Raw genomic sequence first — 24,213 nt, forward strand, 5'->3', positions numbered from 1 at the left:
CCAGCTGCCCTCCTTGTCTTAAGAGCCGTCTGTCCTATTTTGAGATCCTTGTCAAAAGCCCGATATCGAGTCATTACGAGTGAAAACATAAAGGCAGAAGTTAATATCTGTGTGCTTTGGTGATATTCAGATAGTTCTTGGCTTTAGATTTAAGACTAAGCCCAGGCCTGCGTCCAACTGAATTCTAAAGTCAAGTTTATTGCTTGCTTTTGCCTGCCAGGGCTGCCTGGTAGTGTGGGATTCAGCACACACTATATAAAGACGATTAGTTTAAAGTACTTTGAAACTAATTGTGTTGGTTTCTAGTGGCTTAGAAACTCTCCAGCTCTGTTTTGTTGCGATGCCAAATCGGCCTCTCGAAGCGTATCTGACCCCGTCCTGCTGAGACCCAGGTGCAGCTGAAACGCAGACTATTGTTCTCTCCGGTGACAGATATACAAACATCGGCGAGGTCTAGCCACTGCTTAGGCTGAAGTGGACTAAAGTCAAACATATGCATTGCTTCCATGCAACAAACTGCATTGTTTCCAAGTGGTTCCTGCTGATGGAGTGGAGACATAAGAGGCCTGATGTGACTGTGCTTGCAAGTCACTTTGATTTAGCACAAACAGTGGAAAGATACTGCTCATACGTGCATGACGGCCGGTTAACATTTTCCAATCTCAGGCTGCACTCAGGTCAGAAACCCACCTGGATAACATGGTGGAACCACCCAAACTTATTTTACCTGCTGATCCCAGATCAGGCACTGCAGCACTTTGAAGGTGCTCCTACGCATTTGCAGGTATAAAAATCTCCCTAACTCCTCCAGACTTTCATTTCTTGCATGAATTTGAACATTTTGCTTCAGGGTTAGTTTGGTGCACGCTGGTAATCTGACTGTGACCAACTTCCTGTCACTCTGCAGCTTAAGATGATGCTATATGACAACAAATTTTAACATTATGTGAAAGCACTGTTTTTGTAGAGCCCTGTAAGAGACTGCATCAAACTGCACTGCTTTATTGACTGATTTTATCATTCTTGCTGTTTTATTGCTTATTTCTTGTGCTTATATTCCATCTGCCTGTATTTCCCACTGGATCTTATTACTTGTGCTGCGGCGATGACCTAATATCTCCACGGGGATCAATACATTTGCGCGTTATCATGTGGGAACATATACTGGGAAGTAGCAACAGTTTTTCTGTCTTTTAAAACAGAATATGCAGCGTTTGGTAGACATGGAAAGCAATTTACAGTGCAACAAAGGTGCAGATTTTTAAGATGGATTGCCGCAGTGGGAATGGAAATGCTGCTCTCACAGTACCTTTGTCTCTTTTACATGCATCCACTCACACAGCCTGGTCCACTTTTGAAGGAATTTGGACTTTGAGCTGATTAATAAACAGAATCTCCCGCTGTACCATCCTCAGCCGGGCAGAGTCCTCTTCATTCATATTCTGACAGCGTAGCCAGGAACAAATGGGAAAGGCTGTTATTGTTTGGGCTAAGGCCCCAGCTGGACAGTAGCTGAGTGTGTAAGTGTTTTTGTATGAGTGTGTACGTGTGTGTCGAGTCCATATGGACACCAGAGCACGCAGACAGCTGGAATGGAGTATTTGGACGACCCCTGCTCACCTCGGCTCTCTCTCTAGCGCTGTTTCTTACTCTGTTACGTTCTCTCTCACTTTGTCTTCCCTCTCCTTTCTAACTAAGCCCAAAGGTAATCAGCGGACCTTGGCAGAAACAGGGCAACCAAGGGCACAAAGTAAACAGCGTGCTAAAATCCAATCAGCCGTGCACACAAACAAACACACAAAGACACACTGGCAGCACATACAGCGCCTAATCTGCGAGGATATACACATGCTTCACACACACACACAGATCAACAAAGCTCACAGAGATACTGGACACACACTGCATCTTCTCTGCCAGAGTGCGAGCATGCTTAACATGGACTCCCGCGTACACACACACACACACACTCAGACCAAGCCGCTGTGTGACTGTTTTGTAGCTTCACTGCTCTTACTCAATTACAGCTTGCTGTAAGGCAGGAATCCCAGGGCTGGAGCAAGAAATGTCAACACATTTTACACTTGACTTTTCTACTGCTCTGCTCGCCACTGAGACTCTTGGCCTTTATCCTCAGCTGGAGTTCAGAACTCACACCACAGCAAAGTTGCTGGACGATCCATCAGCAGTCTTCAGCAACAACAAAATCAGATTTCTACAGCACCGCAAAGTGCAACGCTGTCCATAGACTGTGTATATTTTGTGTCAATTGGTGCCATTCGTCAGGGCTCAAGTGTTATGTAGCTGCTGCAGATTTGAAGTTTATTGTGGCTCCGTGAATACAGTCCCAGCACGGCCTTAAATCTAGGGCAATGAGTGCAGTTGCACTTGTCATTTTGAGCAGATTTTTGTGATTAAATTTAAAGATCTGAGATCAAATCCCTGCATGCAAACACTCAGCCTGAAGGTGACTGCTGCTCATTATATAACGGGTTTATGAAGTTAACAACGGCAACGTGGGAGTGGAGGAACATTTCCTTGATGTGGTGTTTAAGAACATGTACTCTGTATGTAGATTTCCCTTCTGCATGAGGAAGAGCACATGTTGAATGCACTGATTATATGCATTTACGTCAGGTGTTTACATAAAGCCTACTGTCTCTCCAGAGGGAGCTACACAAAGGCTGATAAATTTCCTCATGTGATGTCACTTGAGTCAGCGTGGGTTTGGTCCGAAGAGCTTGAAAATGAAAAAAATATGGAGGTGCAGAGGTGCAAGGACACAGCCACTGCTAGCAAAACACACCTGAATCTCCAAATGAAATGTCTGCAGTCGAGCAGGATTGTGGGTAATGTCAGTGCAATGCTAAACTGGTGGAGTAATCTTTTAATGCTCTGTCTAAATCATGCAGACCACATCTGGACCAGTTCTGGCTTGTGATTGGATGTCAGCCAGGTGTGCGTGTAAACGGTGCAGCATTCATAAGAAGAAAAAAAAAAAAAAAAAAAAATCCCCCAGAAAGTCACTTAACTCCCCCTCTTCCTGTTAGTTTAAGCAACACTTGCAAAAGCTATAAGTAGCAGCTAGCAAGCCTTCGCTCACCAGAAGTGATTTAAAAATATGCAAGCAGAAAGAAGAAAACTACAACACTCATTGATACCAGAAGTAGATGCAAACGCCGGTGATTACATATCATTATCACACAGAGGTTAAAGAACAAAGCCATTAAAAGTTCACATTTTATTAAGAAAAAGTGTAACTGCCCACTGACTAAAGCTTTCAGCTGTCAGCACGAGGGGTTGACCATGAGAATCCACTGCTCAGACTGTGTTAAGGGGATTGCAAGTTGAAGAAAGGGAAACTTAAAGATAGATTAAGTCAGCAGTCGAAGAGTCGGTGAAGAAAAAGAAGACGTATAAGCAGCAATGACTATATGAACGACATGTAACCAATGTTTAAACCTGGTTTGTGCACGTCAGGTTTAGGTGTGAAGAGCGAACGCTCCTGTTGGATAGGTGTTTGCTGTGTATTCTGAGAGAGACGAGGCTGCACTTGAAGGTTTTATGTGCGCTCGCAGAGTTAAAAATGTGGGGCTGACAGCATTTGAGAATTCTTTTGTGGTCTAGAAAAACCACCGCTCCACAATCCAGCTGATCACATGACACTAATGGAGTCTCAAAACGGCTGTAAAAAGGTCATTTTTGACTTAAATTGCTCCAAAACTAACATTTATCAAGACACAGATTACAACCTTGAAAGTTCAAAGACTCTGTGAATGTTTTTGAGTTTGAACAGACTCTGCGGCTGCATGTACGTCGCAGCAGAAGCCTTTCAGAGCTGAGCATCGTTCCTCTCATGCACGTCCTTATAAAATCATGATATTCGAGCGTTCACATAAAATCACTGCAATGAGCTTCATATGCCAAAAGTAATAGCCCACATCTGCACAATAAGCTGCACCATTTGCGAGTAGTTTGATGGAAGTAAAATGGCGGGCAGGCATAACAATGGCAGGCAAAGGTCAGCACTTGCACAATAATGCATCCAGATACAGATCACATGTTAATAGCAGCTGTAAATGAGTCCTAAACCACAAATGCATCGCTCATAAATCCTGTTACATGTCGGACTTTTGTAGCAGCTGAGAGCAGCTTGAATCTGAGAAAGAGGGGAGGAAAGGGCGACGGCAGTAACGATTAGACCTCCTGCTGCCGGCATTTCTGCTGCTACAGCACTCAGTCTGACCCCCTGAGTCAGAGGTGATTTGGTAGAAAAGTATAAAATCTGTTACCTTAAGAGCCTGCAGTCTGGCCTGTTCCTCCTCCAAGGCCTGCTGCTTCTCCTTCTCGTCCATACGGCTGAAGGACATGCCGGTGGTGGACAGAGATGAGACGGCGCTGGACAGGGTGGATGCTCTGCAAGACACATTTAAATACTTGTGTGATGTGCTTCAAGAACGGTTGACGCAACTGGCGGGCGATTAAGATGTCTACCTGGTGTCTGCATTCAACTCCTTGGTCTTCTTGCCCTCCAGAGAGGCCAGGTGCTGCTCTAAAGCCTCCAGGAGGCTGCTGGGGGCCTGAGGGATAGCATAGGCACGAGAAAAGGGAAAGAAACTCAGCGATCATGTCAACTTTATAAGAATTCTTCCTCACTTTCTGTCTCTCTCATATGCACAAAAAAGGCCCGCCCACACATACTGTAACACACACCAGCACAGCACCCAGAGTTAGTTGGTCTCACAGGAAGGTAACAGAGTGCATCAGGCTCCAAGAATAGCCATGGCAACATGCAGCAAACACTCACACTGTTAGCAGGAGACTCAAAGCGGAGAGAGAACAAAGGAGGAGGCTGAGAAACAAAGAGCGAGGGAAAAGGTGGAGGGCCGAGGAGGTCGAGCCACTTCTGCTCCTGACTCCACGAGCAGAGGGCGACAACTCTGCTCCGCTTCGTTCATTTTTCCATTCAGCTTCCCTTCGCTGTGTCTCGCCTCTTTGTCTTGCTTATCTCGCGGTGTCCCCTCGCACCGTGAGGTCCTGTCATGCTTGCAGAATGAGTGCCGGGATGCACTTTGTCAGCAAACCTCTGCTCTAGTTTAACCAAATCTCTGCACGTGGATCCCACCTGGGGATTTAGATTAAACCCTAATCTTTTTTTTTTTTTTTTTAACCTTTTCTGACTTGTCCAGAGAAAAGAGTGTGGCCAAGAGTCTCTAAAATGCTCTTTGTTGTCAGATGACAAAAGGCAGCTGCACTAAACTCAAGCTCAACCACTCTGCAGAGCAAGTTAGTGAGCAGGTTACTTGGGGATTGTTGCTACGCTACTACAGAAAACACAATTCAGCTGCAAATTCAAGCTCAGCTCCAATTGTTCACATTGCACAACACCATGTCTTCGGTGCTTGTTAGGTGCCTCATTAATGCTCAAAAAAACACGGGAAACAAAAGCAGGCGAGACAACTGCATTATTAAGTGTACAATCGGCCGCTCTCTTCCAAGTTAACACTCAGGAAGAGAAGCAGTTCAGCTCTCGTTTGGCTGAGGAGAGGAGAGGAAATTCTTCCACTGAGAAAATCTGACAACGTCATGTCTGTCTCTCCATCCGCAAGAATGCAAAGTGTGCTGTCAGTAGGGCTGCAGACATGCACGCAAACACACACACATTTGGGAGTGTTCTGGCTCGTGAGCCCTCTGCGGCTGGCTAGACGGTGGGTTCTTGCCAAACTGTTGCCTGGTTGTTAAAGAAACAGCGACTCGCACAAGAGAGGGAGACCGTCTTTAACTGTCAGCGGGTCTGAATGGGCGAAAAGGAGACCTTGTGTACGTCTGGTCAATATTAGCTCTGACACACGAGCATACACACTTCACAGGGTGTCTCCTCTCCTCTTGACTGAATTCCTTTTCACATACCGTGAAGGCGCCTTGCTTTCATCTGAAGACGTTTAGCGATAACTTTGGACGGCAGCGAGACGCAGAAAAAGGTCTTCACCGAAAAATAAGAGACGAGAGAATCCCCCCTCTCTCCTCTCTCGTGTTTCTTTTTCTTTCTTTTTTTTTTTTTCCCAGTGATCACACAGTAATGCTCGGCTAATTCACGACTAAAGCGCCTCCGCCATGCATGCTGAAGCAATGATGTTGTGCATGACAAATGTGAAATAAACAACATCTAAGGAGGAAGGTGGAATTCAGATGAGGGAGTCGAAACCCGGCGGAGGGATTCTTTCATGCAGATGAAGACGGAGGGGCGGAGGGGTGAAGCCTCATTTTCTATTCATGAGGTTTCATGGCCTTTTGCTTGTCGTGCCAGAGCTCTGTGTGTGCAGCCTGGTGTGTGTGTGTGTGTGTGAGAGAGAGAGCTACAAGCAATCCACCTGAGGCCTACACACACACATATTGTTCTCAGTCAACACCATATCGCTCCACACTGGGAATAAAAAACAAGAGCATGCCCAAGAGTGCACGAGGTCTACGTGTGTATGCTTGCACACACACATACATGAGCATATACCATGTTCATGCAGGGGGAGGGGGGGGTTAAGCAGGCCGGGGAGGGGTAAGCAGTACAGTATGCAACCCACCACCTACAATGTATGATCCTTTTGTTTTCTGCGACAGACGAGGGAGAAGAAAACGTCTATTTAACGACCATCAGTTCAACACCCACAGTCAATCCACATGCCGTTAACTTCCAGCTTCACACTCCGTAATGATTGTTTTAGGAATGCGTGTCCACACTCCGCCGAGGCTGAAAAAAGTTTGTTGTATCTGTGTGTGGGCATTTTCTGTAAAGATTTATTGAGGCAGAAAGGCACCTACGAGGCATCTTTTCCATACCAGAATGTGCCAAACGGCCTGAAGCTGCAACTAAGGATTATTTTCAGTATTGATAATCAGTCAGTTATTCACCTGATTCTTATACCTAAATCCAGGATATCTTCTTGATACTCCAAACTGAACTTTGCTCTCTTTTTTGGCATTAAAAATTAAAGCCTGTAGCTCACTGTGGCTGAATCATGGCAGAGAGAGTGAATTCTATTAGGCTGATAAAGAAACCTGGATCTGCAGGTTGCACTTCCTTCCTTTTTCACTTGTTACATATGTTTCTTTATTTCATTTCCATTTTAAACCTGCGCCCCGAAAAGAGCAGATGCAACCGTTTAACTCACTTGACGGCGAGCTATGGTTAGGGTCGATATCTGGTAGAAAAACCATAATGTTTTCAATTTATAGTGATAAAAGGTAGCAAATCGCACTTCTGATCAGCTGTAAATGTTTGGCCTTTGTGCTGAATGAATTGCTTAAATTACCAACTGCCTGTCAAAATTGTTTATTACAGCGGAAATTATGTTTAGAAATTAATCAAGTTTTTTTTGTATATGATCGATTAATTGTTTTAAAAGCGAAAATGGCAAATATCTGAGTTTTGCAGTGTTGGTTGAACAAAACAAGACGTTTAAAGACTTTGGACTTTGGGAAATTGCGGACATTTTTTCACCATTTCTGACATTTTACAGATCGAACGATGAATAGAGACAATGATCAACAGCTTGACTGATGCTGAAAATAATCATTAGCTGCGGCGTTATTGGCGCCCGTTCATTAATCCATTAATCCACTAATTAACTTCACACCAACCCCGGCAGCCATAAAACTATTATTTTATTTTATTTTAACACTATGATAAGACAAACAGATCTGCACATGAGATGAGCTAAATTTTAAATTCATGTATTAAATCTTTCAGTTTTTAAGCCTGATGCGTGCCAGCCTAAGCAGACCTCCCATAAAGCATTAGGAGGAGGAAAACCATGCTTGAGGTGATTCCTCTGAATTCACAATTGAATAAAACTCCATCCTTGACGATTAAAAACAGAAAGCATGCAGTCTATTCCCTGCTGGCATTGCTGTCTTGTTTAAGCCCTTTGTTGTTGCAATTATCGGTATTTCTGTAGCTGAAGGTCTGAGCTCATTGTTCGCAGCTGCTCGGGGTTTCAAATCCACGTGATGAAACCTGCAGTGGGCCTGCTGATGGCGCAGTGTTTAAGCAGGCCAACTTAACGCACCTCAGCCTGCTCTCGGATCTATAGTGAGCATTTAGAAGTGAGAGACAAAGCAGGAAATCAATCAAACCAGAGGGGAGTTGCCTAGACTCAGATCAGGTTAGACAAGATGGTTGTTTGAAATAAAAACCTGTGGGTGGTGAGTGAAGGAGAGAAGATGTGTGAACAACTGGTAAAGGGGGGAAACAGGTATATGTGGGGGGGTGAATTAAGGTGTGCGTCGATGGATGAAAGCACAGAGGGAGCAACGAAACCACGTGTAGTGTTGAAGGAAAGCCAGAAAAAAAGGGTGAGACGAAGCAAGAAAAGGGGTGAGAATCAGGAGAGGAGAGGAAGTGGAAGGTGAGATGTACACTGACCTGTGAGAGATCTGGGATGTCACCCTGATCTATTCCAACTTGCTGTCGTCAAAAACGAACAAATCAACAAAAGGAAAGGGGAGAAAGGTAGGTGGGATAAAATGTAGAAGAAAAAAAAAAAAAAAAAAACAAGGAGGAAGGCAGGATCCATTCGTGAGAAATAAACAAGATGAGAAAAAGAAAAAAAAAAGAGGGGAGTCATTACTTCATGCAGTGGCAGTGTCAACATAAACGACAACAGAAATAAACAAGGAAAAGTCTGCGACAACCGGATCGGCTGACGAACCAGCCGATCCGCACAGTGAATGACGATGATGATTGGACAGTGATAAGTATGTCTGACCAATGAGGGAGAGGGGGCGTGGCGACTGGTGCGTAATGACGTGACAACACTTGACACATTTATAAGAACGCCAGAAATCACCTCCAGAAACACTTTACAGCTGGGACAGATAACATCTGCGTGAACACGTCGACTTTTCAGGACACAGATAAAGAACATTAAGTCCCGGACGCTTTTAATAATCATCAACATGACCTTGTTTTGGTTCCTGAACAGCTGTTAAACACACCTTTATCGTCATTTATCGGCAGAAAATATGAATAGTGCTTGATTAGAGAGCACACTCACTGCTTTTAAGATGCCAAATATCCATAAAATCGTCATATATGATGTTAAAATGGGCAAACAAAATCTAAACAGCAGCTTTATTTAACCCAAAAGTGACAGCCCAGGGATTACGGGAGGGTGGGAAGAAAAGGTGAAGAACTAACTGGCTAAATATTTGACAGTATAATAGCTGCGTCACCACAGAAAAAGCACAGGTCCAAATAATAAAATGAATGATGGCTGAAGTCCATTTAGCTGCTTCAGTTTCAGGGTCCTGGTCACTGTCACAGCTAAGTGGGATGCTTGAATAAAAACAGAGCCATTGTTCATGTTATTATTAACGCCTGTGCTTTCTGACTGTGAGAAAATCAAAATGACACAGTTAAAGTGTTAAAAAAGGACTATTGTTTCAAGGTAGAGCTGGTTTTTCATACTTTCATTTAAACCTTAAGACGCTGGTTGTCTCTCTTTTTGTACATTTGGACTCTGACGTGACAGTTTCTTTAACCATTTGCTGGCAAATATTTTACCATTTAATCAGTTTAATCAGTGCCGGCTTTGGGAGTTCTCCATCTAGATGTTAATAAACGGACTGTTTTTCATGATTTGACCTTTTGATGTGAATTTTTACTGAATCTTTTCAAGGATTTATCCAATCGTTGGACTGCTGGCCGCAGTGACGGCAAAGAGGCAGCGTATTGTTAAGGCCCAACTCTACCATGCACAGAGCGGTGGGCAGTAAAAAAGGCCACATGTGGCGGCCTCTTCACCTGCACCACTGTGCACAGTGATGCAAAATCTATTGAGAAAGCTTATGGTCATGATATATGTTATTACAGTGAGTGTGCCAACAGCACGTGCTTTGAGTGCTTTTCAGGTTGGATTTTAAAGTCTTCATCTCCCCTAAAGAGCTATATGTCAGACAGCCTCACCCAGGTAATCATCTAGATTGATGGAATATGTTTAGGAAACAGATTCCAGATCAGTTAAGCTTTGAAGAAGCCCTGACATGCTTCAGACGTGCAGTGTAAAGAAAAAAAAAAAAAAAAAAAAAAAGAACAGAGCATCTTATTGTTAGTTTTTTCATTGAATGCGTGTTTTTTTTAATTAAATCCTAAATGAAGTCTATAAATCCAGGAAGCTCCTTAAAACCTAATTATAACAGACAAAAGGAGCGTTCGCTTGAATGTACGTTAACGTAAAGAACGTGAACCGCTGCTGTAGTTCTTCTGCTGAAGTTACAGCAGCTGATTCTCGAGTCTGCTGAAACAAAGGAGGGAGGGAGAGGAAGAGGGCGCGAGAGGAGAGGAAAAAGAGGGATGATCTGTGGGCACTGGGCGAAGGAGAGCCACGAGGGTATCCATCTTTGTCAGGACGAGAGGGAGGAGAGCGGGAGAAGAGGGGATTAGATGGAGGAGTGCGGGGAGCAGAGGGAGAGGGACCTAACGGAGCGCCTAACCACATCCTCCATCTTAGGGTTATTTTGGGTGTGTATATATGTATGTGTGTAAAGTGTCTGCGAAGCAAATGTGGGGCAGCGAGGGTAAGTCAGGTACTCTCGTCTGCCCACAGAACAGCAGCTGTGTGAGCAGAACTGTGGCAGCGTGGAGGCTTTACGGCTGTGTGTGTGTGTGTGTGTGTGTGTGTGTGTTAATTGTGTGTAAATATATGTGCGTCAGTGATGAGGAGATGTGATACGGACGAGAAATTATGCGGAAAAGGGTGGAAAGGGAATTTGAACAGGAGCTGCTCTTTAAAAAAATAATAAGTCTGGAGAAAAATCTCATCCCTGACGTGTGTGTGTGTGCACCTGTGTGTGTGTGTGTGAGAGAGTGTGTGTGAATATACCTCGGCCACTTTGAGGAACTCTGACAGCTTCGTCATCCTGTAAAGAAATTTCTTGTAGATGTCCAGAGCATCTTTGCACTGGTTCTTCTTCATGTCAAAGTATTTCTCTACAGGGAGGATGAGGATGAAAACAGGAGGAAAAGAAGGGAGGAAGGGAGGGAGAAAGGAAGCAGGAACGATCAGTGCATGATTGAGTGGAGACAAACAGAAGCACTTAGCAGCTGCGTGACAGCCGTGACAACCAGACTGTGTCCACACACATATGTGTGTGCGTGTTTACATATAAGCCGGACCTGAGTGTGTGTGTTCGTAGCTGTACTTACACCTCATCATTTTCACACGTGCAGGAGAGTGGGCATCAGTCACTGTGGGCTGTGTTTATCCTAGAAGTGTGTGCGCATGTGTGTGTTTTCGTGTGTGTGTGTGTGTGTGTGTTACCCAATAGGTTGATGACCCCCTCATTGTAAGCCGCAAACAGCCTTATGGAGTCTTTGAAGAGCAGCATGAAGGCTGAGTTGATCACTCCGTTGGTCAGCTCATTAGGGTTGGCCTGGAGAGATGAGAGGTAGAGAGAGAGAGGCAGAAAGGGAGGGAGGGAGGGAGGGAGGGAGGGGGAGAGAGAGAGAGAGAGAGAGAGAGAGAGAGAGAGAGAGAGAGAGGGAGAGGAGGTAAAGGAGACATCTCCATCACGTCTTTTCATAAAGAAGAAAATATCTCTTTCAGATATCCACAAACATCTTTTTTCTCAAATTGCTGCACTTGGTATAAGCAAACACATCAACACAGAGTGTTGACTGTCAATTTAGTTTAGGTGGGAATAATACATCATGTGCAGGCACACGCGCATGCACGCACACGCACGCACTGACTCACAAGCAGCACGCACACACAAACACATGAATGCCAATGAGAAACTTCACCATCCATTTTTATCGCTCTTTGAAGCTCGCTGACACAAACCACAATGCACCCACCAATTTCTGCAAATCCCCACCCAATCCCCTTTCTCCCTTCTGCACACGCACACACACACACGCACACACACACGCTAAAACTCGAAATCTGTTGCCATAATATGCCTCCTACATTCCATCAATAAAGAAAGGTTTCAAACTTTTGTTTCAATTTACATTTTGATTGGAAAGTGAATCGACCACAACTTTGACACACGTGCATAAAGACACAACGTGCTCGCGCACACACACACACACTTAGTACCTGGAAATCCAGCAGAGCATCCAGCTGGTTCTGAATGATGGGCAGCGTCTTAATCAGCTTCTCCGTGTTCATGGTACGCATCACACCGTCGATCCTGACAAAGCAGGAAACAAACACACGTGCACGTAACTGTAGCAGGCGCCTTGTTGGGGGAAAATCTTGTGCAAATGCTGATGCAAATTAGGATAACACAAAAGGAATGAGGAAATCACGGCAAACGACGGGAAACACGAGACAAGGAGAAGCAGTGTTTTACACATAAAAGTTTTCTCAGAAATGCAAAGTCTTAACTGCTACTTGAGGTGAAAGACTGGCAACAAACGGCAACTGAAACACCCTTTTTGAACACAGAGCGAGAGTCTGCCCAGCGGGATCAGCATGACAAAGGCTTCAATGTCATCCCACAACAGCTGGACTTTGTGATATTGAAATGATCTTCCGAACACAACCTGCAGAAATCATACACCCGCTGTCACTTTCATACAGAAGTCTCCTGGAAGGATTATTAAAATGCAGGACTGACTTAGCTTAGCATAAAGATTGATAACAGCAAAAGAAAAAGTTTGCCTTGGTCTGTCTAAAGGCAACAAAATCTGCCTACCAGCACCTCTAAAGCTGATTTATTATGAAGTTAGCAACCTCATGGTGATGGCGAGGCTAACCAGGCTAGCTGTTTATATTTATTTTATATTTAGCTAGCTTTTTAACTTTATGTTAGCACTACTTAAAGTCATGCACAGAGAAGAGTGACCATTTTTGTCTGAGGACCCTGCTCTCTGAATTAGTGGTCTGCAGTTGGACCCTCTTGCCTGCTTTTAGTCTTAATGCTAAACTAAGCTAAGTGCCAGGTAGCTGTAGCTTAATATATTTCTAAATAGTAAACTTCTGAACTAAATGTACTATTTCAAGTGTTGCCTTGAACAGACAATACTGCAGCAGACACGGTAAACCTCAGTTTGTGTCCATTGTTGTTGTAGTGCCACAATCTAAACGCCGTCTGTGCGACAAGATGAGTGTGAAATGAAGAGCGGGGTTGTCATTTTGTGTGTGTGTGTGTGTGTGTGTGTCTGTGTCCTCCCCTACCCCCTCTTCATCTTGGTGAAATCCACAGCCACCAGTCTGTAGGACATGGCCTTCTCGTTCAGGTAACGGCTGTATCGCCTGATGAAGGTTGACATGTCGTAACCTGGGAGGGAAGATGAGAGGACAGAGTCGCAAGGAAGGCAATATACTGAGTGTTAAGTGAGACAGCTATAAATGATCTCTACCTTTTGTCCTTTAAACTGTCTGTTTGTCTTATCATATTAAAGTATTGTGTATGTGCACTGCATCACATGCATTTGTAGTAATCAACCACACTAAAGGACCAAATACTTTCCAACGACTGCTTAAAACATTCGAATGCTCGGTGTAACGTCCTTTGAAACAAATCCTGCCCATCTGTTTTTTTTTACAAGCAAACACAACTTTAGAGAGAATGAGCGCTCGGTGTGTGTTTTACCTTGCAGAGCTCCCTTATCCAGGAAGTTGTTCAGGTTAAACAGAGTGTTTCTGGAGGCCAGGTACTGGATGAAACGCTGAGAAAGCAAAGACAAAACAAGCATTGAATGTTTGGTAAAATGGAGATTTGAGGGGGCTCGATCCAAAGTTTAATATGAACCATACAAAAAACAAACGAACCATAAAGCAAGATGCCACTTTATTGACTTTACTTGTTGAATATCAGATTTTTCTGCGTAAAGATCAAGTGATAGAATTCTCCATGGATTTGCAATACTGAAATTACTAATATTATGGGATAAGCCCTCATTTTGGCTACGTTAAGTTGGCAAGGTTGCCAGTTTCATTTCCAGACCAGTTGGAAAAATCAACCAACCAAACAACCAAAATGCTTCACCCCAAATTACTCCAGTGAAGGTTTATCAGCATCCAGCAGCAACAGACAAGAACATACTGTGTGCACGAGAGCAACTGTGAAACCTAATATTGATATAAACATGCATGCTCAGCCTTGAGTTTCAGGCTAATGAGATTAAGAGTCGACAGCTATGCTAGCAGCTCTGTGAAGCTGCAGATAGACACCATGGTGCTTTGAACTAAATGCTAATGTCAGCATGCTAACATACTCACAATGACAATGGTACAACGTTAATGTTTAGAGGGTATAAAGGTAACCACATTTACCACCTTTAGCTTAACATGTCAGCCTGCTAACATCTGCTTATTAGCATTAAACACATAGAGCAGCTAAGGCTGATGGGAAGGTCATCAGCTTTGCAAGATTTTATTCATAAACCAGTAAAATTAAAGTAAGTAGGTACCAAATTGCATGCTAATCCATCCAATATCTGTTGAGAAATCTCACTTTTCCTGCCAGTGAGTCAAAGTTAGGAGGCTTTTCCTCCGGTGACCATGAATGTCTGTGCAACACTTTCCACCAATCCATCAAGCAATTGTTGAGATATTTCACAGAATAAGTGAAAACTTTGACGCTGGTGGTGCTAAGTGGAAAAATCAGGGGACCACCAAAGTCTGCAGGATTTATTTCATGGCATCCGTTCCAATAGTTGTTCAGATATTTCAGTCTGGACCAACGTGATGGACCGACTGTCAGACATCCCTAGAGCAAGCTCGATAGCAGCCATTTTTTCTTATTCTGAATCTGGATCTAGAAAAGATAAAACTGATCGGCCGAAACACACGCACAGCTTATGACAAACGGTAATAGCTTGTGCTCATTAGCCAACAGCTAATAACGGGAGGATGACATGATTCATCGCTGACATGAAGCTGTATTAAAATGCGGCGCGCAGCTATCTCTGCTCTGACTCAAACACTTAATCTGTCAAGATGTTTAAACGCGCTGTGGTGATTAAATAGTAATTTTATGGTTACAGAAGTCTTTTCTTCATTTGCCTTTGTTTGCCTTCCTGCAGAAAGGTCAGAGGTCAGACTCAGAACAGCAACCTTACAGCTGTTTTTGGCTTAAAGGAGGATTTACCCCACGTCTCCCTGCTGCTACCCCTGCTGCTTCAGCTTCAGCCGCCTGCCACACCTCAGGCCGGGCCGATCGTGTTTAAAAATTAACTTTTCTCCTGCTGGTTTTTTTTTTTTCTCCAGTCATTTATTAGGCCTCCTTATGAGTCGCTCACACAGAACTGCCGAGGGAGGACAAATGGCAAGAGGAAGTGGTCAGAAAAAAATTAATTAACCTTTGGGAAGAAGCCGAGGACTGGCAGCACAATATAATGAATTATTATTTAATGACCCCTTGAAAATGTTAATGAGATCAAATCTAAAGCTAAAACTTAGTCTCCAGAAATGATGAATCACATCACCCCTGTCATTTGCAGACTTTTTGACATCTCTGTTTGCATGTGGACATTTTCCCACTGCTGTGGAAACGAGCAGAAACTCGATCCCTCGGTTACTTTCAGACTCAACACCAGCGACTTGTTGCTTTTGACAGATGTCACTAAGCAGGTGCTGGAAGCTCTTTACTTCCCATTTTCCAGGGAAGGTTCGCTCAGTGTGCCTGCAACAGCTCCTCGCTTCACAATTACACATCTTCATACTCTCACACCTGGGAGTCGCCCAGTGCAGCCTCTGTCTTTTACTGTCGGCGGCTCCTCCCCCCTCCTCCTCTTTTGTGAGTTTGTGCCTTGACTTGAGAGAGCCTCGATGTTGAGATATTAAAAATGATGAGAGCTTTACTTATTCACTCTCTGCTGCTCAGATGTGTCTGGGTAGAGCCGGCGTTGTCAGACCGTTGAGAGGACTATGGTCTCTGAACAGGTGCTGCTAGCAGAGATGTGAAACCACATCTGAGCTGGCAACTAGTGTTATGAACTTGCGCTTGACGTGCAACTTGTCAATAAAGACCAGTCCAACAAATCAGCGTGCAGCCGTCACCCAGAGGTGTGTGAAATCAAAACAAGCTCTGATGGTCCCTGCGGTGTTTATGCGATCTGTATTATTAAGCCGCATCCTTTGAATTCTAGGGCTTCAAAGACGTTAAGCAAAGCAGAAGAACTCCATTGACTCCAGAACGTGGAAAGAGAAGACTCCAACTACGCTCAACTGTGAGCAATTCAACACAGGTGTCAGGCAGCGATCGCTCAACCTTGAGCTGACACTAATAAGCTAAATGAAATGTGGAATGGGTCTGCAGCGTCGGATGTCTTGGTTTGTTTGTTAACCTTGTTTAAACAGAGCTTCAGCACATGGTATTCGAGCGTCTTTATGGCATGTCTCCTTCTGACATTTACAAAAATGGGAGGCAGGTTATGTAACAGGTTAGCTTACATTGTTAGTCACAAGATGCTAAACTGTTATGCACTTACTGCATGTCATTTACGAAAGTAGTGTTCATCTACTGCAATGCTGCTCATCCGTTAATCAGATTTTACAGCTGTTTAATATGCTAGAGATGTAAGGAGCTAAGCACTAGCTTAAATCTAAAAGTAGAAAATAATGGGATTCTCCATCTCCTGGTATTGCACCTGCGTCCTGGTGTTTTCTTGGCTCTGAACTCCTTCGGTTACTGTATCCTCTTTTCTGTATTCATCTGCAGCTGCAAACAAGGCAACAATAGATGCGATTCCTTTTGGAGAAACAGAGGTTTGTTGTGTTTTTCACTGCTTTGAAAAAGAGTAATGTGCTTTTTAGATGGTCAGAACTGTGTGTCCTCTAAAAGTTTATCAATTACTGAATAGCGTTTAATTCATGTGCAGTCACATTTCTAGAAATACTGCTGCCAAGTCAAACCACGGGGGAGACTCCAGTTCTGACTTGAACTCTGGACTCTTACGACTTGAGACTTAACCTGGACTCCGTCTCTACAGGCTAAACTTGAACTCGCATTTGGTCCCTTATGAACGTCTCTGCTATCTCGTCTTCCACACATCCCTGAATAACAGACTGCAGTGGAACAAGTCTTGGCCAGCGTCCACAGTTTTGGGAACTCAGGCCTCAGGCTTCCCAAAAGCATCTTAACGTTAAGGCCGTCTCTGTCCAACTGACTTAAAATGATCTGAGATTTGCCAGTTTGCCAATTCCCGATCTGGCAGAAAACCAGCCCTCACTGGCTGGTTGAAGCATCTAAGAATGTGTGTGTGTGTGTGTGTGTGTGTGTGTGTGTGTGTGTGTGTGTGTGTGTGTGTGTTTGCGAGCACAAATATGCTTGCGGGCATGTGTGTTGGATTCAGCTGCACTGACACGTTTCCAAGGGCTCTGGGACTGTTTAAAAAGGCATAAAGATTTTGATTTTGTTCTTGTCCTTTTTTGTGTGCATGCTCATGCTTTGGGGACAAAACTTTGTTCACATTGTCACGTGTGGGGATTCAGCTCCCATCTGTGGGCAGAAAAAAAAGCTTAACCATTGTTTCTAGGGTTAAGACTTTTTAGGATTTAGACATTTTAGAGTCAAGGCTAAAGAGTTAGAGCTAAGTGAAGGTTGAGGTTAAAGTCGGGGTGCATCTAGCAGTTATGGTAAAGGTAAGTACCATTGCATGGGTTGCCTTGAAATTTGGTACAGACATTAATGTCTCCCTCAGAAGGATTTTTAATCACCTTCCTGATTGTCTGACTTTTTAATTAGTGCCATCACGGCATTTGCAAAAGTAATGACATTCCCATCTGCCTTGGCTGTACTCTTTAGTGCTTATTAGCAAATGTTAGCATGCCTCCGTGCTAAAACTAAAATAGTGAATATGGTAAATGTTCTTCCTGCTAAACAGCATGTCGTTAGCATTTAGCTCTTAGCCCTGCTATGCATTAATACAGTCTCACAGAGGTGCTAGCATGGCTATCGATCAGCCAATTAATTCATTATTTCAGCTGTACGTATAAGAAGATGGCAGAGTCAGAGGTTAGATGAGATGCTGTCGCGACACATCTTTATGATGAGTTCACGTCTTAGGGCAGAAAAAATCACAATTTACAGATTGAGAATAATTTGAAGAGTTTAGCATTCTGCCTGTGCGACAAATGACCCCAGGTTAACACAGAGAAACTCATACGAGATGGTCACAGATAAAGGGAGGAAGAGAGGGAGGCACGGCAAGAGAAGGAGCTTCATGAACTCCATAAGTGCTTTCTCTGCCTTTTCTCGTGCGCCGGCTCCTCATCAAAAGTCCATCTGACAAGAGCCGGCGTTTCTCCCACTGCCTCAAATACAAAGGCGGAGGCTGAGAGAACCCACACAAAACGCATGGATATAGTTAAAAAGGAGAAAATCTATAAAGGGGCAGAAACACTCAGAGCAGAGAGACAGAGAGGGAGACTCAGAAGCCCGCTGAGCCCCAGATAATTCGGCGAAGACGGCTCCAAGAAAGAGATGCCGCTCTGAGAGGAGATTCAGATTTGCAGCCAAAGCGTAAGAATAGAGAGGAGCGAAAGGGGGAGAGAATGAGGAGATGTACAGAGATAGAGAGGAGCAGGTCGGCTCGGCTTGTCAAATAATTCATGTTAGCATATCGGAGAACAACCTCATGTATTATGGATACATTTAGATCCTGGCTACTCCTGCCTCTCTCTCAGCGGTGAAACATAGCTATACATAGAGCTCCCAGCATCCAGCTTTCACTCATCTTCTGGCTCCTTCCTCCCTTTCTCCACCTCTCTCTCCTTCCACGTCTTTCTCTCCAAAGTGCACAAGTTGTTGGTTTCCGTAGTAACCAAACACCATGGCCTCAGCGCTAACCTGAAGTGGGTTTTTTTTTTTCATTTTTTCTTCCTCGTCAGTATCATGTAGAGAGGTTATATAGAGGGGAAGCCAAGGCTGGAGCTCTGAGTGTACTGCATCTTATTTTGTGACTGATTTTTACGTTTGCTAAAATAGGATTTAAATACACTACATGGCCGCTCCCGTCCATATACTTTAGGTCTAAGGCTATTCTTAATGGTTCAAGCTATAGAGGCCCTTTGGTTCCAAATGCAGCCTGTTGCATTGGTAGGAGCATGTTGTGTCAGATGGAGGTGAAGTGATGAATTACAATCCAGGAAATCCACTTTGAGGAACAGATCCTTGAGTCTGAAAGCGTATCTGAAGCTGCAGCACTGCACGGCAGTTTATAATATCATGAAGAAGGATATCATCGCTCTGGAGTTTCGCTCTCATGGCGATAAGTTGAGCTGGATTCAAGTTTTTGTCAAGCAACGGCGCAAACTCCCTTTTCAGATAATAGCGTGCGTCCAAGTTTGTGGTTTGGGGGAAGAATGTGACAGGTCTGTGCAGAGCCCTGACCTAAAGCACATCCAACACCTTTGGGATGAAATAGAACACGTCTGTGGATGAATGGGAGCAGCCAGGATCCAAAATCTGCAGGAAATCCTTCCCAGAGGAGTGGAGGCTGATCATCGCTCACAGTTTCTGAACAGGATGTTGAACAATCACGTACTGGTGGAATGTTGAGGATCAGTGGATCAGCTTCTCTTTCTGACAGGTGAAACCAGAAAGCTAGAGCAAACCTGACGCCGTCGTGAGAGATGCGACGCCATATTCGCTTAAATATGGGGATGATGATGCAAATGTTTCGTCAGTCCGTCCTTAAGCACATTAACGCTGTTTTTCTCATTTGACATTAAGGAAAGTGACAACAGTCGTGTGAAGAATGGAAAAAGAGATCTTGAGATAGAAGTTCAAAGCCTGCTCACTCTCTGGCCAATCACGACATGGAGCGGTCGTGCTCGTCGGTCGCAGACGTTACAAAAATTGTCAGCCACAACCTCCCAATTGCAACATCAGAGGAGTCGTTAAACCATCTGACAAGCCCTTCAGAACGAGCATACTGATATTAGATTAGAGTTGGCCTTTTTGTCCAGATAAAATCCTAACTCTCTTACTCGTCCTGTACTTTTTATTCCTCTACCTACAGGATGTAATGAATGGTAACTCAAGGCTGAAATCCAAACTGCTTCCTACACAGGAGTACATAATCTGCTCAGAGAAGCTGAGCTGTACTCACTGACTTCAGATCTTTTTCATCTCTCCTCCCTGTGGTATTAAAAAAAAAAAAAATCACAGACCAGCCCGGTTGGTAAACATGAGTGTGCTGTGTGCACTTACTGACGTCACGTTTCATGGTATCTGGGAAGTTGAAACGGTTACCGCTCGGCCCTCGTTGGACCTGCCAACGTGTACACAGAGCCAAAGAACAACCACGTCCTCTACCAACAGAGCAATTATTGATCCGGGTAGTGAATATTCTGTTTGTTTTCACAGATACAACAAGCTGTTGTGGACTCAATATCTCGCTCAAGGACACTTCAGCAGGGAGGAAGCAACCTGGGTCCTCTGATCAAGGAGCTCAAAATAACCTTTTATGTTTTTTTTAAGTCACAAAATAGCATAACTAATGTTCCCAGGGAATCAAAAAGAGGCGGCTCGGCCTCGAAACAGGCGTCGGGGAGTCCACATGGGAATTTATTTTTTCTGCTTGGCGCACGACTTTCTCTCAAACACACATACACGCATGCAGAAAACCGAGTTCCACTGAAAGGTGATGACTCACACAAGAAGAATGAGTCGTGATCGGGCTGCGTTGAATGAAAGCAGCTCTTATGCAAGCAGAGAAACACACTCAGACACACACACAATGAAACAGACGTGCGGATAGATACAGGCACATGTGCACACACACAACTACTTTCCACCAGCCCAAATCCTGCCTGGGATTCTGCCCCTTCTTCTTTTTCTTCTTCCTCCTCCTCCTCCTCCTCCTCCTCTATCCTATGTAGTATTTCTCCTCCTCTTACGCAATCAACCATTTAGCTCCTGAATCCAATTTAAGTGTGAAAAGAAACAGAGTCACACGGAGACGCAGGGTGGGTTCTGAGAGTGATAGGATTAAAGACATTTTAAACATTTTCAAGTATATATCTGGGGTGTGTGTGTGTGTGTGTGTGTGTGTGTGTGTGTGTGTGTCTGTGCCTACGAGGTGACAAGGCTAATAGTGTGTGGGCTCCCACTCTCAGGGGAGCAGTTGGGTCTTGCCGGTGGATGAGTGTGTGTACGAGGTCAATGATGCAGCCAAGCAACATGAGTCATCATTTGAAACATGAATGCTCACTCACACACACACACACACACACAAACACACACACACACACACACACACAGAGTAAGTGTTAGTACAGTTTTCAGAGGGCAAACAGTCAGGCAGTGGAGATGCTCCAGTACATCACCCAGCATTAAAATCAGCTACTGACTGATGTTTTACTCACATCATTGGATAAAGACGAGGGTTCTGCAAAGACAATCTTGAGTGTACAAGAGTACAAAAGGAACATTCAATTGTTTTGTATGCCACTAAAGCTAAAGATTGCATTTTACAGAAACAGGATAAAACATTTCAAATCAGCTTTAAATCGGATAAATTCAGCAAACGGTGCAGTGTTTTGGTCCAACTTCTGAATTTGTTGAATGGTTAATGGGCTGCAGTAAAAAACACTTCAACATGCAGAAAGGAGGAGCCTGGAATTGAACCCGCAACCCTACGATTACTGGATGACCCAGTCTACCTGCCTCTGACTTGCTTCTCCATTGCATTAACAGCAAAAGCTCATGGGCACTGTGGCACTGAGCCATCCCTTCCACCAAACCAGCAGAATAACAATCATTTCTAAAGTAATTAAAAATGACAGAAATCTAAAGTTTTGTTAAATAATCCACGAGGAGCTCAAGTTTCAATGTCGAGCAGCATTGAAAACATCAATGAAAGGAAACTTTCAAGTGGAAGTTTATAGTAGTGCAAAACATTTGTGGAATTAGCTGCTACTCCCTCTTTACCACACTGTAACTGCTTGTGTCTGTGTCTGCTTGTAATAACCTCAATCAGGAACCACACTCCTAAATAATGGGCACGCCAAAACACTCAGGTGTTTGATCATTAGGTTTGAAACATGTGGTGAACACATATTAGAGCAGGAAAGTCTGCAGAATCGTGTATGTTGTTTGTTCACAAAAATAGATTTTACAAGGCAACGTTATTGTCCGCTGTGGTGAAAACAGAATTTGTTCATAAAAGATGAACTGAGGAGGAGTCGCAACAGGAATTGTATTACTTTTATATTACTAAATCACTAGTATTGGGAGTAATGGGACATTAAATGCGGTGAAACAGCTAATTGTAATGTTTCAAGTGCCGCTGTATTGAGGGGTGGGAGCAGAGCAACTAATTACAGTACTGCTAATTAACCCCGGCACTTGAAGAGAGACTCGTGGAAGGAGTAAAACAACTCCTCACAGGACGGATCTTTAAGATGAAGAGTGCAACCGGGGAGTGAACATTAGAAGAGATGCTATAAAAACAAGATTAGTTCATAACAGCAAAAAACCAAACAAACACACAGAAAAAAAAAAAACAGCCGGTAGAAAAGACAGGTATTATTCAGCGTGTTGCCCTGCACGACCTGATGCTTTCAGGGGTGGAAAACATGGTTTTTTGCAATTTCATGGAACATTGGGCTTAGCTGCAGCATAGTTTGCCCTCAAAACACTGTCAAGACACCCTCCTCCCACAAATGAACAGTGAGGCACGAGGATGTGTTGTGGATTTCACGAAAGGTGTGGCCACACTTCCCTGCACATGTTAATCACACATCAGTTTTATGCAAAAGCAGGTTTTCTATCAACAGATCAGCTGCAGCTAACCAGTTAAGCTAACATACATTCATTTATGTCGCTTAACTGTTTATTTTGCCGCCTACCGTGTGGAATCTGATGTTAGCATGCTCTGCGGCTAACGTGGCCGGCAGACCCACACGCTGGAGCAGAACTGTGTGACCGTTAAGCCTCGTTTGAAGCTAAATAAATAACCAGAGCAGTAGCTTGGATGAGGAAAAATGTTGTTTCAAGTTGCTGTTTTGTGCAGTGTCACACAGCCAGAGCTAACGTTATCTCCGTACTTCATACTGCAACACAAGTTCAGCTGGTTTTGTTGCTACAGGAAAGCCCCCTCTGCTGCGCTGGTATGTGTTTGTATTGCTGCCATATGTAAATGTACTTGAAAGACACGCTCCGTGGTACACTGACTGCTGCAGTTACATAATATACTTCAGGTTTTCTGCCAAATAAATGCAGTTCAGACGCCTAATCCTGCCCAGTGTCTAAATCTCACAATGAATCATATTACAATTACTAATTGCTTACATTATTGGAGCAGGTGACTCCTTCCAAAACACATGCAGGCCTACGGCTCATTTTCACTCCTATTTGGAGCCAATAAAACATCCGTTTCTTAATCTTTTTTGTCTTTCTTAAGCTACGTTCCCTTAGATTGCTAACAGAGTGAAAAGAAGCAGAATCATATTCTGAGTGATTTTTTGCAATACTGTGATACGATGGTCATTTGGAGTAAGCTACTTAGCCGGACATGCTAACGATCGCATCTTACATCCATTTCCTACATTTGTACTCTTCCAGTTTTGGTCTTGCACAGGCTAAAAAGAACAAACCACCCTCCAAACTCCTTAAATGCTGACTTTCTCTTACTACAATGCACACCACTTCAACATGTGGAAAATTCCAACACTGGCAGGCCTACCATGCCTTCATGCAGTTACTTAACTATGATTGGACAATCTGTTCTGGGGAGGGGTTTAATTACAAATCAGACTGGTAATGTCTCAGCAGATACTCCAAATCAATAAGCTGAATCAGTATTGAAGACAAAGAAGTAACAGAAATAGACGCAGACATCCCTGACTGGGAGACTGCAAGTTTCTGGATGGCTGAGCCTGCTAACGCACACACACACACACACACGCATGCACGCACGCACACACACACTACCTTCATCTATTGATCACACAGATGCAGCCAATTTACTTGAGTTGGAAAAACTTGTTTATCTGCCTGAAGGGAGTGTGTGGAGTGTGTCAGCTCATCGTGGGTCACCCTGGAGTTTTTACTTTTTAGATAGCGGGAGTCTGTCTGGAACACACACACACACACACACACACACACACACACACACACACACACACACACACACACACACACACACATGTTCATGCACTGCAATCTGCCTCCGCACTAATCATCTTTATGTTCGCCACACCAGCAGCGGATAGGAAGCACGCGTGTGTGTGCATCCAAGCACTTCTGATTATCACG

General features: G+C 43.9%; 1 protein-coding gene across 5 annotated transcripts in view; it reads right to left on the reverse strand.

Annotated features, from left to right (window-relative positions):
• Positions 1–24,213, reverse strand: part of LOC143316842 (phosphatidylinositol-binding clathrin assembly protein) — a 75,162-nt gene that overhangs the window by 23,915 nt on the left and 27,034 nt on the right. For 4 of the 5 annotated variants that reach the window (XM_076724580.1, XM_076724579.1, XM_076724578.1 and 1 more), the window contains exons 3-10: positions 13,597–13,672; positions 13,179–13,281; positions 12,096–12,189; positions 11,316–11,427; positions 10,878–10,984; positions 8,420–8,461; positions 4,495–4,580; positions 4,293–4,416 (exon numbers count right to left, since the gene is read on the reverse strand). In XM_076724580.1, coding sequence (XP_076580695.1) covers positions 4,293–4,416; positions 4,495–4,580; positions 8,420–8,461; positions 10,878–10,984; positions 11,316–11,427; positions 12,096–12,189; positions 13,179–13,281; positions 13,597–13,672 — 744 coding nt within the window. Of the gene's footprint in view, positions 1–4,292; positions 4,417–4,494; positions 4,581–6,585; positions 6,607–8,419; positions 8,462–10,877; positions 10,985–11,315; positions 11,428–12,095; positions 12,190–13,178; positions 13,282–13,596; positions 13,673–24,213 lie in introns of all 5 variants that reach the window. The other variant, XM_076724577.1, reaches the window with a different exon arrangement.

This window comes from Chaetodon auriga, chromosome 24, assembly GCF_051107435.1.
Source record: "Chaetodon auriga isolate fChaAug3 chromosome 24, fChaAug3.hap1, whole genome shotgun sequence".
NCBI classification, from domain to species: domain Eukaryota; kingdom Metazoa; phylum Chordata; class Actinopteri; order Chaetodontiformes; family Chaetodontidae; genus Chaetodon; species Chaetodon auriga.